Genomic DNA, 17,722 nt, shown 5'->3' with positions numbered 1-17,722 from the left:
CTCTGAGCCTGGGCATTATTACATCTCAGGGGATAAAAATGTCCCCATGACATTTAGTCCCAGCCCTGCGAGTCTCCGGCTCCTTCTTTTTCTCTTCTCATCATGTCACTCTGCCATCTCATCTCGTTTTTTTCCCCCTCTTTCCTCACATCTGTTCCTCCCATCTCCCCTTACCCCTCATCTCTTTCGGTCCCCGGCCCCATCTCAGGCTCCTGATTCACTGCTCTGTCAGGAGATCAATAGAAAGGCTCTCTGTCAGGAGGAGCCACTGCACACCCCCTCCACCCCCCCACCCACACCCACCATGTCTCCACAGACTGCAGACACACAGCCCGCTGGGAGACCGGCTTACTACATGTCATACTGGAGAGCATCTCCTCTGCTCTCTCCTCCTCCCCTCCTCTCGATCACTTTTCATCACTGCACCTCAAACCCGACAGAGGGAAAATAAAAAAAATGCACAGTGCTTTAATGGGCTCCTCAAAGAAGAGGAGAAGAAGGGCTTTTTTCGGGAGCCAAAAAATATACAGCCCCAGAAAATAGGATATCAGCAAAAGACACAATGTGCAAAAAAGAGAGAGGGATATGAGAGAGAAATAAAAAAACAGAGGGAGAGAGAGAAAGAGAGAGAGAACTTGTGCATTCAGCTAAGCTGCAAAAGGCTGGCTCGTCTTCCCTCCCCCCCGCTCCCCGCCTCTCTCCACCCCCTGGAAAAGTGTTCTGTCTCTCTCTCTCTGCCTCTTTTCTCTCTGCCTGGCTCTGCAGCTGTGGTCTGCTGAGCGTCACCTCCACACAGCAAGTGCCTTTACTTGAGCAGAAGAGAGAGGAGGAAGAGGAGGGAAGCTGCGAGACAGGGAGAAGAGAGAATCCCAGGAGTGTGTATGAAGGCACCGCAGGAACCTCTCTCCACTTCGCAGAGCGGGCTTGAAGAGTGCACGGAGACAGACGGCAAAGGCAGGCGTTGTTGGAGTAGCACAGCGCTGGCGGTGTTGGCAGAGTGTGCTGAGTGGAGACTGGGGAATCCACTGGCGCTGCTGTTCCTGGTGTCTCTGGCAAGAGCTGCCTGAGCAGGAGACGGAAAAAACGGTGCAGCAGCCAGGATCTCGCCAGGGGGGGAAGCATTTTACCGCGACAACCGAGCGTGAAGAGGGCTGAAACCTGCAGCACACAAACACACATGGGACAACACACATGCACACTGCTAAGTGGGGAGGGATACTCAGACAGACGCTGCATTTTTAAAGATTCACTACAAACACACTTCTTCTGAAACGCACAAACTTCCAGACACTAAATCCTCCTTTTTCTCGTCCATGGATGGAGGGTGATGGAGAGGAAAACTTCTGGATATGAAATTCTCCTTTAAGCAGGATCTACTGAGGAGATTTTCCCACTAAGAATAACTTTTTTTTATTGATGGGAGTTTCAGATTTAAACCCTCCATCAAAGCACAGCACAAAATCGGCTCTATTCTTAGTGGCAGAGACGGAAAGCGGGCTGTGTGACCATCGGGTTGCCTCCTCCTGATTCACTGTGAGCAGTAAGTGGATTATGACAGCGATATTTTGGGATTTCTCTTTTGCTTGCAGAAAAGGGAGAGAAATAGATCCAGGACTGGTGGATTTTACGTGCGTGAGAGAAGGAGAGGATCTGGTGTGTTTTCTCCTCCTGTGGATTACAGATGGGCTTTGAGATCTGTCGGTGCAGTCTCATGGATGATCGCTCGCTGCCAGTCATTAGGAGAAAGTACAAAGAGGGACAAAAGTGAGTATTGAGATGGATTTAAATCTCTGAAGGATGAAGCTCATATGAAATGTGAATCTGTAATGAGATCAAACAGAAGCAGCTTTTTGTTCTCTTGGAAAACCAGAAAATAGAAGTCGTTGATGAAGCTGCTGTGTGGTTAAATTATTGATTATCAGGGAGTGAGTGGTAGACGCACAGCCCTAGATTTATTAAATTTACAAAAGTGAACAAGTGTGTTTACAGACAATTAGCCAATGAACATAATTTATTAAATGAGGGGTGCTATCTGCCCGGCAGGTGGCTCGGGCGCGGGAGGAGATTGATTGAAGTGATCCGTGTGAATCCCATTAATGCATCCTGGATCGTGGCCAAAAGAGAAGCAATGGAGGGGAGCACCGCTGTCTAGCTACACTATCTGATCCGCCTCCTCACTGGAACAACTGAGCCCCTCCCCCCCCCCCTGCCCCCCTGCATCCCCTCTTCAACAACACCCCCCCTCCTGTTCTCGCCCAGGCAAGGATGGTACCTCCACCTCCCACCAACAAGCCCCACGTGTGCCTTTCCACCATCCTGATCATGAGCAGCATGGCGCTGATCGATGCCTACCTGGTGGAGCAGAATCACGGCCCGCGCAAGATCGGCATCTGCATCATGGTGATGGTGGGAGACATCTGCTTCCTGATCGTCCTGCGCTACGTGGCGGTGTGGGTGGGCGCCGAGGTACGCACAGCCAAGCGAGGCTACGCCATGATCCTCTGGTTCCTTTACATCTTTGTGCTGGAGATTAAAGTCTACTTTGTGTATCAGAACTACAAAGCAGACAGGAAGAGTCTGGACGCGCTGGCGAGGAAAGCGTTGACGTTGTTGCTGTCTATTTGCATCCCGGTGCTGTTTATAGTCCTGGTCGCCATCGACCACATGGAGTACGTCCGAGCCTTCAAGAAGCGCGAGGAGATCCGTAACCGCCTCTTCTGGGTGGTGGTGGACCTGCTGGACATTCTGGACATCCAGGCCAACCTGTGGGAGCCTCAGAAGAAGGGTCTCCCCCTGTGGGCCGAGGGCCTGATGTTCTTCTACTGCTACATCCTGCTGCTGGTGCTGCCCTGCGTGTCCCTGAGCGAGATCAGCATGCAGGGCGTCAACATCGTGCCCCACAAGATGCTCCTGTACCCCATCCTGAGCCTCGTCACCATCAACGTCATCACCCTGTTCATCCGCGGGGGGAACATGATCCTGTACAGGGACGCCCGCGTGTCCGGGATCCTCATAGGAAAGAACGTGCTGGCCATCATCCTAAAGACCTGCAGCTTTGTGCAGTATAGGAGACAGTTACAGAACGCTTCTCCCGCCTTCGGGGTGGAGCTGCAGAAAAACTCGGTGGCCCACGCTCGCCCTGCCCCCACCCCCCCTCAAGTGGTCATGCAGGACCAGACACCCCTCCCCGAGATGACGACGTGTGAACACACATGACAGAGAGACGAGGTGACTCCTCCAAACGTCTGTATGAATGTGACCCTGTGGACGCCGTCAGGGCTCCATGTCCCACGCCTCTCAGGGCATGTGAACGCTCCTGTGAACACGCAGGCGGTAGCGTTCTCCTCTACAGGCACACAGGACGCTGCGGGCGCTCAGTGACTACGGAGTGATGCTGAATCCAAAGCTGTCATGGTGCAAAAAAAAACAGCATCGGTTGTGACTTTGTGTGAACATTCAGTAAACTGTGTATTTTTTCTAATTGTACAAAAGAAGAAGAAAAAAAAAAAGGCAACTACTGCGAGACTAGAGGATATATTTTTTGAATTGTGTGTGTTGCATTCTAATCTTAAATCTAAAGGGTCTGTGTGCTGTGGTGTGTATTTCTGTAGCTCGAATGTTCTCCGTAGTTGAAGGCTTTAACATGTCAGAGTCAGAGAGAGAGAGAGAGAGAGAGAGAGAGAGAGAGAGGGAGTGTGTGAGAGAGATAGAGAGATAGTGTGAGAGAGAGAGAGAAAGAGAGAGAGTGTGAGAGAGAGAGGGAGTGTGAGAGAGAGAGAGAGAGAGAGAAAGAGAGAGAGGGAGTGTGTGAGAGAGAGATAGAGAGAGGGAGTGTGAGAGAGAGAGAGAGTGTGTGCGTGAGAGAGAGAGAGAGAGAGAGGGAGAGAGAGAGAGTGTGTGTGAGAGAGAGAGAGAGAGGGAGTGTGAGAGAGAGAGAGAGGGAGTGTGAGAGAGAGAGAGTGTGTGTGTGAGAGAGAGAGAGAGAGTGTGTGTGTGAGAGAGAGAGAGAGAGTGTGTGTGAGAGAGAGAGAGAGAGAGGGAGTGTGAGAGAGAGAGAGAGTGTGTGTGTGAGAGAGAGAGAGAGGGAGAGAGAGAGAGTGTGTGTGAGAGAGAGAGAGGGAGTGTGAGAGAGAGAGTGTGTGTGAGAGAGAGAGAGTGTGTGTGTGAGAGAGAGAGAGAGAGAGTGTGTGAGAGAGAAAGAGAGATAGAGAGAGAGAGAGACAGAGAGAGAGAGGGAGTGTGAGAGAGAAAGAGAACAAGAGCTAAAGCTGTCTCCAGAAAGAAGTGTGTTTTTATATGTGGTTCTTTCATAAAGTATTGTGTATAAGATAAAAGGCTCTCCTGCTCATTCACTGCCTGCTGAGGCCTCTTTAAAGGAGTTATTGGACCGGTTTTTAATTAACATTCAGCACATGTCCTTCAATTAACGGGGTTATCAAAGAGACAGATCCTCCTGGCTGATCGTACAATTAGAGAGTGGTGTCTTTGCTAACTCGTTCTTTTTCAGTGCGATGCTTATTTTGAATTATTTTCTGCAGTCACAAGAACATTTTGACCACCGCTAAGTGTAGCTTACGCGCTGTCGCCATCGGACAGAATAAACAGCCGAGGGGGGCGACGCCGCACATGGATAAATGATTCTCTAATAAGAAAACCTGTTTAATATCCTCCTCAGGCGCTCGCTGACTGTCTGTGCTCCGACTTAGTGGCAGATCTTTATAAGCGCTGTCGTTTTTGTTCTTCACACAAAAGGACAAAACAGCTACTTTGGTCCACTGATGTGAATCCAAACAACAGCCAAGAAAGCATCACGTCTTCTTATACGACAAACCTCTTTCTGTCTCCAGTCTATCTTTTTCTCTCCGTCACTTACAGCTGAGTCACAGCTGCTTTTCATTTTTCTTCTTTCAATAACGGAGACATTTTAGTATCTTCCTAAAAGGATGTTTTACTCAAAAGAGACGTTTTACAAACATAGGCCGAGGTTCAAAATGACAAACTGAACATCGAGGTGGTTCCAGATGATGCAGAGCAAATAAGCCCACTATACCAGGAGAAAAATAAATATGGCATCTTTCAAAAGGTTCTTTCTGTTATACTCAGGTTACTTCTATTTGCATGATACCCTGCTTACAGTGACTGCTCTCCTGATTCAAATCAGACGGTCTGTACGAGTTCAAACTGTGAGAGTTCAATCTGTGCAGAACCAAACTACAGGAAAGTGATTCATCAGCACAAACAGAACATCTCATTAAGACTGCCCCAGGAAGAAGAAGAGAAACTTTATCAATCCTGTGAGGGGGGAATTAAAGTTTACACTCTGTTGTTGAACATGCTGCACACAAACACATGCACACACAGGATCCTGTGGACGGGCACTGATGGAGAGATTACAGAGTGAGGGGGAGCTCCTGAGCTGGTTGGGGAGGTCTGGGCCTCATGCTCAAGGGCACCTTGGCAGTGCTCGTCAGTGATCTTCAGCTACCAGACCAATTTCCAGACCTTGTCTGCACCGTGACTTGGACAGGCGATCCTCCAGTTCTCAACCCAAGCTCCCTACAGACTCAGCTACTGCTGCCCCCCGTATTAGCTTATAATGTGAAAACTAAGGGGATTTCACGACTCAGTATGGACTTGGATTGCTTTGTTTAACTGAAGTAAGGTTGTCAAAATTATGATACTTTTCGTAACCAGGTGTTTATAAAAGATACAATCTGTTATTTTAATGATCAATAGCATCGAAAAGTGCCGAAGCTTTGAAAGAAAATAAATTGATATCCAAAAACACATTGGCAACATTTTAGTACAGTGCAATGTAGACAGTGTGCAGGAGTTTGTCTGCAATGTTTGATAATAAAAAACAAGACCACTGAGTGTTGATGTGGTTTCAAAACAGGTATGATTACTGTTTGAATTTTACGAGTATCAAAGTTTATAATCCTGGTATCATGACGAGCTTACACAGAGCAAAGGGATAAAACCTCCAGATTCAGAGTTCAAGGGAATTCTCTGCAGCTTTAACTCTGCGTTGAAGTTGGATAAAAACCTTCTCTTTGTTCTCCACCGCACGTCTGAAGGTATTTACTCACAGTCTGGTTTCTGGTCTCACAAAAGACAACATTGGAGTCGTTTTGAAAGTGACTTTGGTCTTGTTGATCTTCACTCTCTCGTGTAGCGTCTGTCTTCATGTCTTTGAAAAATACTATGACACACGAGGTGTATTGTGTGAAGGCTTTCAGGTGTCCCACAAGGCCGAGAGAAAGAGAGAGACAGAGAGAGATGCCTATGACGAACTCTGTCCAACCAGCAGACGGCGCTTTAATAAAAGAAAAACAACTTTTTGTTGGAGGTATTCTGAACACGTGAGGACCAATGGTGCCAAAACTTTGTCAGACCATGACCCCCATATAGCATTGACCTCAAGCGGGGACCCCCTCTTCCAACATTTCTTAAATTCCTGAACACTACGGCAAATATCAACCTTGAGAACGACAACACATTTGGTCACTTCACTTCAATTCTTACTTCTTAAAGAGGACATATTATCCTCCAATTTTTCAAACAGTCCCCTGTGGTCTAAATGAAACATCTGTTCTGTGCTTTGGTCAAAATATAACATGAATCAAGGACCAGAGGAGGTTTGTGACCCTGTATCAACCAGCTCTCAGAACGCTCCGTTTTGGTGTGTGTGTCTATATATGTTCAAAAACACTGTGAAAGTGGATTTATCATAATATGTCCCCTTTAAAGTCATACTTAAGTGCTCGCTCTTAATGAAACGTTTAAGACGCCTGATTGGCGGGTCTGTGGTCATGGCTGTTTTGTAGCTCAGTCATGTTCACATGTTTCCTGGTGGTCTCATCTTTATAGTCATGTTTTTGTAGAATGAGATGGCATGCAGCAAGTTTTCAGTTTACTGATCCATCAGTGTCACTCAGAGCAGCTGCTTGATTCTGATTGGCTGGAATGTGTGTGTTTGGGGCAAACCAAACAACAAGTTAATTGAAGTTATTTGTTCTTTTAAAAAGAGGCTTTTTCCATCGAATCACAGTTTTGATGTGAGAAAGAATCCTGTCAGTGGTGGTCTTGAAAGGTCTTGATTTAAAATATGGAGTAGCCTGAGACTGAGACAAGACCGAGTAGAAATGCTTGCGATTCCGAGATGTGACCAAGACTTTTAAAAAGAAGTGTCGAGACCAAGAGCGATCTCTACAGTTAAGGTTTCTAAATCACTGACGATGCGTCTGTTTGTATCTGAAAAGAGTAACCATAGCGACAGGGATGATCTAAAAATCTGGATCTCCTGATCCCAGCAGAGGGCTGATTCAGAACCTGGTTTCAAAACCTTCCGTTTTCAGGTCCCCAAAACGGCGTTATTGTGTAAGAGAACCGCCAAAACACAATAAAAGGTTACCCCTCTCGGCTGTAAACGTAATCTCAGGCTGGACGAGTGACGACAGCACAAAAATGTGATGAAAAAACAACATTTAAACAATGACGTTGACTCTTTAGTTTTATATGTTTGGATTTGGCGCCTCCTGTGGACAAGATAAGATAAGATAAGATAATCCTTTATTTATCCCACAATGGGGAAATTTACATTGTTACAGCAGCAAAGAGCAAAGATTGCAGATAAAAAGTGAACACAGTACAATTTAAATAAAAAAAAGAAAAAGAAAAATTAAGAACGTACAAAAAAATAGATACTAAAAAATAGATTTAAAAAATAAAAAATAGATCAGCTATTTGTCAAAAGTGTAGTCTGTAATATTCAGTGTAACACAGACATGCACACAGTGCACATAAAGTGTAACATGTTATTGCACAAAGTGGATTGGTAAACATAATATAACATTAATAGCACATTATTATTGCACAATGTCAGAGTGAATTGTCCAGTTGTGTGTGTGTTTTGTGATCTACTGGGAGCAGGCTTGGTTAAACAGTCTGACTGCAGCAGGAAGGAAGGACCTGCGGTATCTCTCCTTCTGACAAAGTGTGTATTTAATTTTTTACAACTGAAAATCTGGAATTGGTCGTCTTTAAAAGGCTGTTCTGGGATCAGGTAGCTCTAATCCAGTTTTTTTGAGAATCCAGAACAAAAGTAAAACCTGATCCTGGATAGAACTAAGGCATTCTCTCTGGATCGTTCTGATGGATTTAAACCTTCTTGAACCATCAGAATCAGCTTTATTGGCCAGGTACGCTCACACATACAAGAAACAGGACTTCAGTAAGCTGAGCTCTCTGTGTGGAAATGTACAACATTAAATATCAACAATAAACAAATAAATGTAACAGATGAGTTCATTTTCATGAAGCCAGTGTGCAAAGGTCGGTATGAGATGAGGTGGGTAACAATATTTACATAATGTGTTTAAAATGGGTACTGCAGTCTAAATTCTAAACATTGTCTCCCCCTGCCCCCTCCTCTCTAGAATTGATGCTACACTGCTACACAATGCTATTTCACTACACATCTTACTGATTGGACCTTTAAATCTGTTTAATACACACGAGTAGTGATCAACGCTCACATTGCACAGGAACCGACTAGTTCATGTTTTACTCAGACCCTCAGGTGTTACGAGGGAAATTGAATTACTTTTAATCTGTAGCTTTAAATTTTGATCACAAAACACAAGAAAACTGGGCGGGTCATGGCCTCCTTTCCGTCCTTAAACCTGAATGATGAACACCTCATCGGCAACTTCTCTTTTCATCATGTTCACCTCCTTTAAGAAGCAGAGAAGCATCCAGATCATGTTCATATCGGTGTGTTTCTTTAAGTGTCTGTATGAACAAAAAGAAGATCCACTTCTTCCATTGAAGCCCCTAAGTGTGTCTTTGGGCAGTCACCCAACTTAATCAACCCCCTCCTCCCCCCTCACTGCACATCACCCTCGCCGCTCTGCCAGAGCCTGAATGAATGTTGCATTCATCCAGATGAGCATGTTTTTTTTTTTTTTTTTCCCTTTGCACCGTCGAATGTTAATAAACGGGGATGGCTGCTGGATGCACCTCCACACTTAGCACATTAACACTGACAGAGCGGCCGCTGCCAAGCAAGCAAGACAAACGGCTGCAGTAAATTCACAGCTCGACCTTCGGCAGTCTTGGACGGCAACAGAGGAGGGAAACAAATGTACTTTTCATGGAAGGCATGTTAGAGCACGAGAGAACAAACCAGGAAAGAAAATGAATGCTCATCAGGTATCGATTGTGGCATCTGGAAGGTGACTGATGTGACGTAAAGAAAGCACACTTTCTAAAACAAATAGAGGCTGTTTTTAAACGATGCAGAGGACGGCATGCAGAGCGGCTGTGCTGTGGTTAATGCTTCTCCTGTATCTCGGAGCTGTGTGCATGTTTCTAATCAGGGAGCGGTCAGTTCACACAATAATGAACGCTTTAATCTCGACTTGAGATGCTGTGCACATAAGCAAAGCACGGAGAGGTCACAAAGTTATTCTGCAGAGTTGGAGATTCATCTCATTTCACCCAAACACACTTTACATACTCAGAGGCGTGCACACGAGCTCGGGGCAACATTTAACATCCTTCAACAATTCTGCTGCTGCAATTATCTATTCCTGAGTTCAACCCCTGTGCTACTTGTGTTTTTTATAATTGCACTCAATCACCAAATTACAGCCAGTGTAATTACAGAGCAGCTCCTCACACACACACACACACACACACACACACACCCCTCGGACATGTGTGTGTGTGTTATAAGAGAGCAGATCTGAGTGTTACTCTGCGTGCCCCTGAATCAGGGAAGGTTTCACTATCTTGCTCTTGCACAGTTCACGGAGGATTAACATCGGCTGTGAAGTGTGAACTCGGCGGAAGATCAAGTCTGTGACTCACAGCTACAGGATGATCTTTGTAATAATCAGGTCACTCTGCTGGACCGCCACAGACTTTTTCCAGTGAAGTTGGCGGGGGACTCTCAGGTGTCGGAGATGAGAGCCGCTGGCTCCGAGCGCCGATGACGAGCTGAATGTAAATGTGAATAGTGGAGAGATGTTTCAATATTTAAAGATGTTGGCAGATGGTGGAGATTGAAATGGGAGTGATTCTGCAGGTTTTACTGTCAGGCGGTGCAGACTGATAAAAGATTCAGATGGTTTATGATTCTCTCTGTTGCTTACAGGACTTTTTCTCAGGCGACTATTTATTTAGAGAAGTATGATTCAAGTGCGCAGAGACAGAATAGAACATTTAGTGTGCGTTGTACCGGCTGTTAACGGGAGTATCGATCATACACCTTCTCCGCCTGCCAGAAGCATCTTTTATTCACTCAGAGGAAGAACTGTAGAGAGCGAATACAGGGCTGCATCTCATGTTTACCACAATCACTGAATCATCGTCTCATTAAGATGATGATCATGTAATTCACACTTCAGTATAAAAACCCTCATCAACATCTCTGAGAGCTCAAACAGAGTCAAACACAAACCTCTTCAGATTTCAATCCTCCCATTTAAGAAGCAGAGTCCAACAAGTATTTGAAATCTCTGCTTGATAATCATTGAATCATGTTCTCAATAATCAAACCGTTGTAATGGATTCAGCTGGAACTGGTTGCTTAAACCTTCCTTTTGTGTGTGAATATGAAAGTTGAGTTCATGACTGAGTCAGAGACGGCGTTAAAAGAAAGAGATTAACTCAATCAGCAGCACGATGTGTCCCACTTTGATGTTTTTAACGGAGGATAAGGTGAATGATTTCTTGTGCTTTAAAACAAATCTAAATTTTCTCATTTAAGGACAAAAACAACCTAAAAATCCATCAGTGTTAACAGCAGAGATAAATCTATACAGCTTTAAACAACTCTTGTATGCAGCTTTTCAGAATGTTTATCCAATATGTTGAACAGAACGCCGTTCCTGCCTCGTCTGATCCATAAATCCTCTCCACAGATTGTTCTGTACGAGCGCGCAGACGCTTCATATTAAACAGGTTTTTTAATTTCCAGCTCACCTTGGCTCTTTGTTAAACCTGCAGAATGAAATGTTTCACCTTGTGGCAGGAAGCAGATTGTTCCCGCCGCCCCACGCCGTTGGTCATGTCAGCTTTACAACACCTGTGGCTCTTTTATGAGCCGAGCAGATTCCAGCTCAAGGCCATCAGAAAGCCTCCACAGGCGTTTATGAAACAGACGCTGGAAAAAACTTTGAGAGCATTTCTTACCTTTGTTGTTGTGACCTCCCCGTGCTCGATGCCCACAGAGGTTTTTTATACAGGGTCACAAACCTCCTCTGGTCCTTGATTCATGTTATATTTTGACCAAAGCACAGCACAGATGTTTCATTTAGACCACAGGAGACTTTTTGAAAAGGTGGAGAAGGAGGATAACATGTCCTCTTTAAATGTGATGCACGTCATCCCGACAGCTTGTTCTGATATCTGAGGGCAGACGACGACATTACTTCTGCTAAGCTTCGTTCTTATGCTGCAGTGAAGAAACTTCACAGACATGTTCTGGGGAGCTCTGAGAGTTATTTAAACTGGTTGAAGAGGAGGAGGATATGTGACCTTTAAGGATGCAGAGGAGGCTAAAGAGCTCACATTCTGTACTCAAGTAAAGAAGGACAGAGACCTGAGTAAAACGCAGTCTGGTAAAGGTAAAGGAACTGATTTGACTCGTTTGTTTGCTGCAGTAAACGTTGAACTTAAAGTCTCTTCAACGTTCTTCTTCTCTTAAAAGTCTGATGAGGAGCTTCAAACCAGGACTCTGAGAAAATAATCATGAGGAGGGTTGAATCATTATACGAGGGAGCACATTGTGCTTTAATGACTAATATGGGTGTTTACACACTTATTACAGGCACATCATTACACAATAAAGGAACTGATGTGTGTGAGGTGTAACCCAGTTGAGAAGAAGGGTTTAAGAAGAAGGCGCTGGCATGAGTGCACTGTGCGCTAAGAAGAAAAGTGCTGCACCTCCGCCCTGTCCCCATGACAACAGTCTGTTGAAAACGGACACTGTGTGACCGACACTGTCCGTTACTTTTTACTGCATGTTTTATATTTGAGATTGTTTATTTCCTGATCAGACACGGAGAGAGGAGGATGCGGATACAAGACACGATCTGAAGAAGGCAAAAATTACAGGGAATGTTATACATTTGAAAAAGTGCGCCCATGACGTCAACAGCGCCTTTCTGAAAAGTTAAAATATTTCCAATTTTTGCGCTTGGAAAGGCCGCACAAAAAAGGCGGATTGCTTGGAAAAAAAACTCTGGACCTTTTATCCAGACGGATGCTTATTGCTGAGAACACTCTCTCGTCATTGAAAATAACGCGGCTAAACAAAAATGCTAGATGGGCACGGGGACTAATGAACCTTTGAGACAAAAAGGAGCCTGCTGGTTGTTCAGTATTCACATGTTGACAAGTCAAAAAGAAACTTCTGAAATCTTCAGTTTGGTGTATTTATGAAGGCATGATAGTTAAAACCTGGTTCAACTCTAAACAGGCCAGACAATTTTACATTCTGTGCAACAAAATACTTTTTGTTCTGTTTTATTTAGAGGCGTGGTCCTCACCTGGTGGGCCAGGACCTCGCGCTAACCTCTGGTGTTGAAAAATGTGCAAAATCCTGCAGTACAACGAGTGTCCACTAGAGGCTGGCTCTAAAAACACAGGAAGTCACACACACACCCATTCAAAAAGCCTGTTTTTACAGCAGTCTGGTTCGGATGATATCAGTGATATTATTAGTTATTGTCCTCATGGGCACACACTGTACGGGGGGAGGGGGTGAATGTTTTGATGACTCATCAGTTTTGATTTGATGAAGGATAAGAGTTATTCATAATAAGGCGTGTAGCTGACCTGATTGACAGGTGGGCACAGTCTAACGGTTTGTCAGGAGTCTTAAAACCCGCCTCAGCTCCAGCTTTCAGTCTGTCGTTAGGTTGACTGAAAGTTAGACTGAGACAGCATTTCCAGCATGGAGACCGCCATCGATGGGACTCCAGCGCCCAATGTGGGTCCAAGAGCTGTTTTGCAAAGGGATGAATTGGATGCTAAATGACGACTCTGTAGGGCTAACCTCTCTTGAGGAAACTAAACTATGGATAACTGAGTACTTTCCCAAGGACAAAAAGCAAAGAATGCCGCTGAACAAAAGATCATCAACGTCCCACATTGAAGTGAACAGTTCACACCTGCAGCCTTCAGTAATCAAAACAGTGCTCATAGTAAGACTGGACTGATGCACATTCAACACATGGAGAGTTTAAAATAACTTTCTATGATTATTTTTTGGGGCTGCACAATGGTGCAGTGGTTCCTGGTTTGAATCCCCGTCTGACAGGAGCTTCTCTGTGTGGAGTTTGCATGTTCTCCTCATTCATGTGTTGGTTCTCTCTGGGTACTCCGGCTTCCTCCCACAGTCCAAAGACATGCTTGTTAGGTTAACTGCTGACTCTAAATTGTCCGTAGGTGTGAATGTGAGTGTGGCTGATTCTCTGCCTCTATATGTCAGCTCTGTAATTGGCTTGTGAACAGGCCAGAGTGTAACCCCGCCTCTCAGCCAAATGACAGCTGTGATTGGCTCCAGCCCCCCGAAACCCCGAACGGGAAATGTGATTTAGATAATGGATGGATTATTCTTTGCATTTATATCCAAACAGATTTCTTAACCCTTTAGATTCTTCTGTAGTATATTTCGGTTCACAGTAGCTTTAAAACCCCTGTGTATGTGTGTGTCTGTGTGTGTGTGTGTGTGTGAGTGTGTATACTATTTAAATATTTCATTCTCAGATGAATTTTAATAGCATTTAATGACTGTAGTATAACAAGAGGATCACTGGGAGAATCGGCCTGCAGTTCATACGCTGTGTTTGTTCCCTCTGCCTCTGGGAAGGATTTGATATAAAATATTCAGGTCGCAATTAAAGCGGACACACACACACACACACAGAGTCTGAGACAGATTCAGCTGCCAGGAGAGCCACATCACTCGAGATGATTCCGTCCAAATCTGAAGGAATAGTTTCCGGCCTGTAAAGTGTTGTAATCATTTTCGAAACCGTGGTTCAACTGAAACATTAACAATCGATTTTCCAGTTATCCACTCGTCCTCAGACGAGAATTAAAACTCTTCAGAAGTTTCTGTAAATCTCTTCATCTGTCTGTTTTAAGTCTGTGTGCTCCTGATTCTTCATCATCTCTGCAAACTAAACTCTGTCCTCGTCTTTCAGCAACACTTTAGACTTAATAAAGTTTTTGTTGTCTTTGAACCCAGCGAGCCCACACAGAGACTTCAAAGTAAAGACGCTCTGATACATTTACTTCATCCTTTCAATTATGAGAATTACCACAATCCACAACACCTTTCATAAAAAAAAAAAAAAAAAAAAAAAAAAAAAAAAACAGCCTTGACATTCGTTTTGATGAAAGAAAACTTGTGATTTGATTCCAGTTGGACTTTAATTAAAAGCCAAACAGCATCAGCTCGGTGTCGCAGCAACGAGGCGTGTTTTCATACTGAAATAATTGCTGCAGCGGCGGCACAGCTCGGGGACTCTGCATCACTCACTGTGAGAGAAGAGAGCGCCGTCAGATGAATGAGCGGCATATGGCATATCAGGAATCTGGAGAAAAACCTTCAGATTATTTGTCTTGCATGAATCTACGCTTACAGTTGCAGTATCAAACTTTCTGTTTGTTTGTGACAGAACCAGTGAGAGACTTGAGGGGCCGGAGGTTCATAACACTTTTAAAAAAAAACCTGTTTGAAATGAAACATTCCCCGTTATTTCAATAATCCATGGAAGAGAAAAGTACAGGAATTATAAAATCAGATCATCGGTCAAGCTGCTGCGAGTGAAACAGAAAGCAGTCAGTGGTCCAATCAAATCCACGGGTCGGTGAATAAGTCATTCCAGAGGAAAATCTCCTCGTCAGACGAGCCTGGTTCCAACAAAAATATTACTTTCTGCGGTAAACTTGACATTATTTTACGTTCCCTTTACCTCTGGATCTCGGAGCTGGGAATGACGTCGCACCCAGGTTAACCGTTCCAATTAAGAGCAACAAGCTGGACACGCAACATGGAGAACCTTTGTTTTTGTTACCTGACGATAACGACACACTACTTGATAGTTTGTGCATGAAAATAACATGTCCACAGATAGAACCTGTACGATACTATTGGTGTGATTGATTTAATTCCACTAAAAGAGCAATAAGTTACAGCCTAAACGTTACTGTTGATGCACATAGCAGCCATGTTGGATTTTACCTCAGACAACTGAAGGCTCTCTGAGTTTGCAAGTAGGAATCCTGACTTCAGGGAGGCGTTCCTGAAGACGTTTCAGACCACCCAACCATCCATCATCTATACTGCTTTTCAAGTTCGGGGCTGCGGGGTCTGGAGCTGATCCCAGCCGTCATTGGTCGAGAGGCAGGGTTACAACCTGGACTGTTTGCCAGCCAATCACAGGACTGATGTCAAACTAACGAGCATGTCTTTTCTGATGGTCTGCTTTGCAGAGGACTCTTTATTGATTGCTGTCTGTTTCCAAAGCAGCTTAAAAACCCTCACAGTAGCTTTAAACAGAAAATAAATAAAGTTGTTTACAGTGGTGCAAACGTGGAACTCAGCCTTTTGATGATGCGGACTGTAATTGAAGAGATGTTTTAGGATTCAGCTGATCATCAGAGAAACTTTATGAATGCAAGGAGACATGTAGGAGGTGTATCAGCTGGGTGTGAATGGATGTACTAAATACTGCAGGGCTGGTAGGGTGGTATAGATAAAGCTCCCTCTGCAGAGAGCTCGGACAGCTCGGGGAGAGATAGAGGAAGATGAGCAGCTTGCAGCTTGGTGGGGGGTGCGGGGAGGAGAAGGGACGGGGGACGGGGGGGGGACGGGGGCTGCTGGTGTCCACAGAAGGCAGACCAAAGAGCTGATACGATGGGAGCAGTGAGCTGAGCTTCATGGACGGCGGGGACAGACGGAGCATGAGTCACGAGCTCACAGAGAAGGACTGACCCCGCTCACAGAAATGTCTCCTGGGAAATTGTTCAGCCAAGATAGCGAGGGGGCCGGAGCCATTTGCCTGCCTGCCTCTGAACCCGCCGCAGTATCGACGGCCGTGTAGTGACACTCTCTCACCTCCTTTGTATCTGTGGACACTAGTGGGATTATTTATAATCTTATTAGACCGTAAATTCTGAAACAGTGATGGACAATGAGTAGGGGGCATATATTCAGCTGCCAGCCTGATAGAATAGTGAGAACGGAAGGAGGCAATCATGCACCTCAAGCTTTGATGAGCAGTATATATTCTAAGAGTCTGCAGGCTGTGTAGCTGAAGCTTTACCTTACAGAGCAATGTCGACATTTCTCCACAAACCCCACTTGTAGCTTTGACACCTGCACAACCTTGTAGCATTTAGTCTTTATGTTTGACAATCCTCCCTCATGTAACCTCGTTAGTAGAGAAGAAGCAGGGTGTGGGGGGGGGGTGGACGATGTAATGTGACGGACAAAAAGGTCAGAAACGATGAAGCTGGAATGTAAAGAGAAAGAGCCAGATGATTATTAACGATGAGATTTTATGCAGATGATGTTTGAATCTACATTAATGAACCTCCTCTGCTTTAATGTGTCATTCTGGCAGAGATGTTTGTTGTTTAATCATGTTTTTACGAGAGTCCTCAGCATCTGTGCTGCCAGATATTCAGCTGTTTAAAGGAATCGTTCACAGTTTTGGAAACACACACATTTGAGGGAACAGAGAATTTTAAGAGAAACATTGAAATCACTGTTATAACCGTTCCTCTTTTGAGAGACTGCAACTAGCATCAGTTAGCATAGCTTAGCATTGAGAGGGAAAGCAGCTGGCCTGGCTCTGTCCAGCTTTAACTAAATGAGCCTTTCAGCACCATTACAGCTCGCTGATCAATGTCTGACTTGTCTTAATTATCCAAAAAATCAATGTAGAAATAAATCAGTTTCCCACTCCGGTGTTGGATTGTGTCTCGGCTTTGTGCAGTTGCTCGGTAAACAATGGGAAACTTTTGGATGTCACTGCTCTGCTCTAACAAATATTCTGTCGTGAATAATTGATGCAGTCAGCTTAGCCTCACTGATTGGTTTGTTTTTGTCGCTGTGTTGGTTCAAGAAGTGAGATTATTTAGAGGAAAACTTACAGTTTTAGTTTCAGACTAATTAAACAACCAGCAACTTAGGACACAAGCAACTCATACGCTACTTAATGACCCACATCTCTACTGGGAGAGTGGATGATGGGTTAACAGCAAGCACAAAAAAACAGTCTCCTTCTTATCTGTCTTTACTAAGGGAAAAAGACATCAACAATCCTGAATCAAAAGCACGGGCCTCCACAAATAAATCAATGTATGACAAAGCGTGAAAGAGCCCACACAGACAGGTATGTTTCTCACAGACTCAGATAGCTGCTAATTGTTGCTAACATGTAAATAAGATAAAGCTCTAATGTGACTGGTTGTAAAAAGTGGAGATCAGACTTGTTGTACCGTCCAATAAAGCTCACAGAGAGAGACAGATTATTTGTCTGATATTTTCATGAACAAATCTCCAAAAGGCTCCAACAGCACAAACACAGCCCAGAGGTTAAAGGTCAGGGACTGAATTAACTGAGGGGACACCTAGCATACAGCTAGCAGCTCCCACCTGTCACTCAAAGAGGCCACGCCCCCTAATACTACA

The 17,722-nt window shown here is 44.6% G+C and overlaps 1 protein-coding gene across 1 annotated transcript; it reads left to right on the top strand.

Moving 5' to 3' along the window:
• The first annotated feature begins 734 nt into the window (after nucleotides 1-734).
• LOC109993891 (transmembrane protein 121) lies at nucleotides 735-3,888 on the top strand. The gene is made up of 2 exons (XM_020647012.2): nucleotides 735-1,764; nucleotides 2,044-3,888. The coding sequence occupies exon 2, from the start codon at nucleotides 2,266-2,268 to the stop codon at nucleotides 3,214-3,216; it is 951 nt and encodes a 316-aa protein (XP_020502668.1). The 5' UTR covers nucleotides 735-1,764; nucleotides 2,044-2,265; the 3' UTR covers nucleotides 3,217-3,888.
• Nucleotides 3,889-17,722: the final 13,834 nt, after the last annotated feature.

The sequence above is a fragment of the Labrus bergylta genome, chromosome 10 (genome assembly GCF_963930695.1).
Source record: "Labrus bergylta chromosome 10, fLabBer1.1, whole genome shotgun sequence".
NCBI lineage: Eukaryota > Metazoa > Chordata > Actinopteri > Labriformes > Labridae > Labrus > Labrus bergylta.
This window is presented reverse-complemented; position numbering and strand designations above follow the sequence as displayed.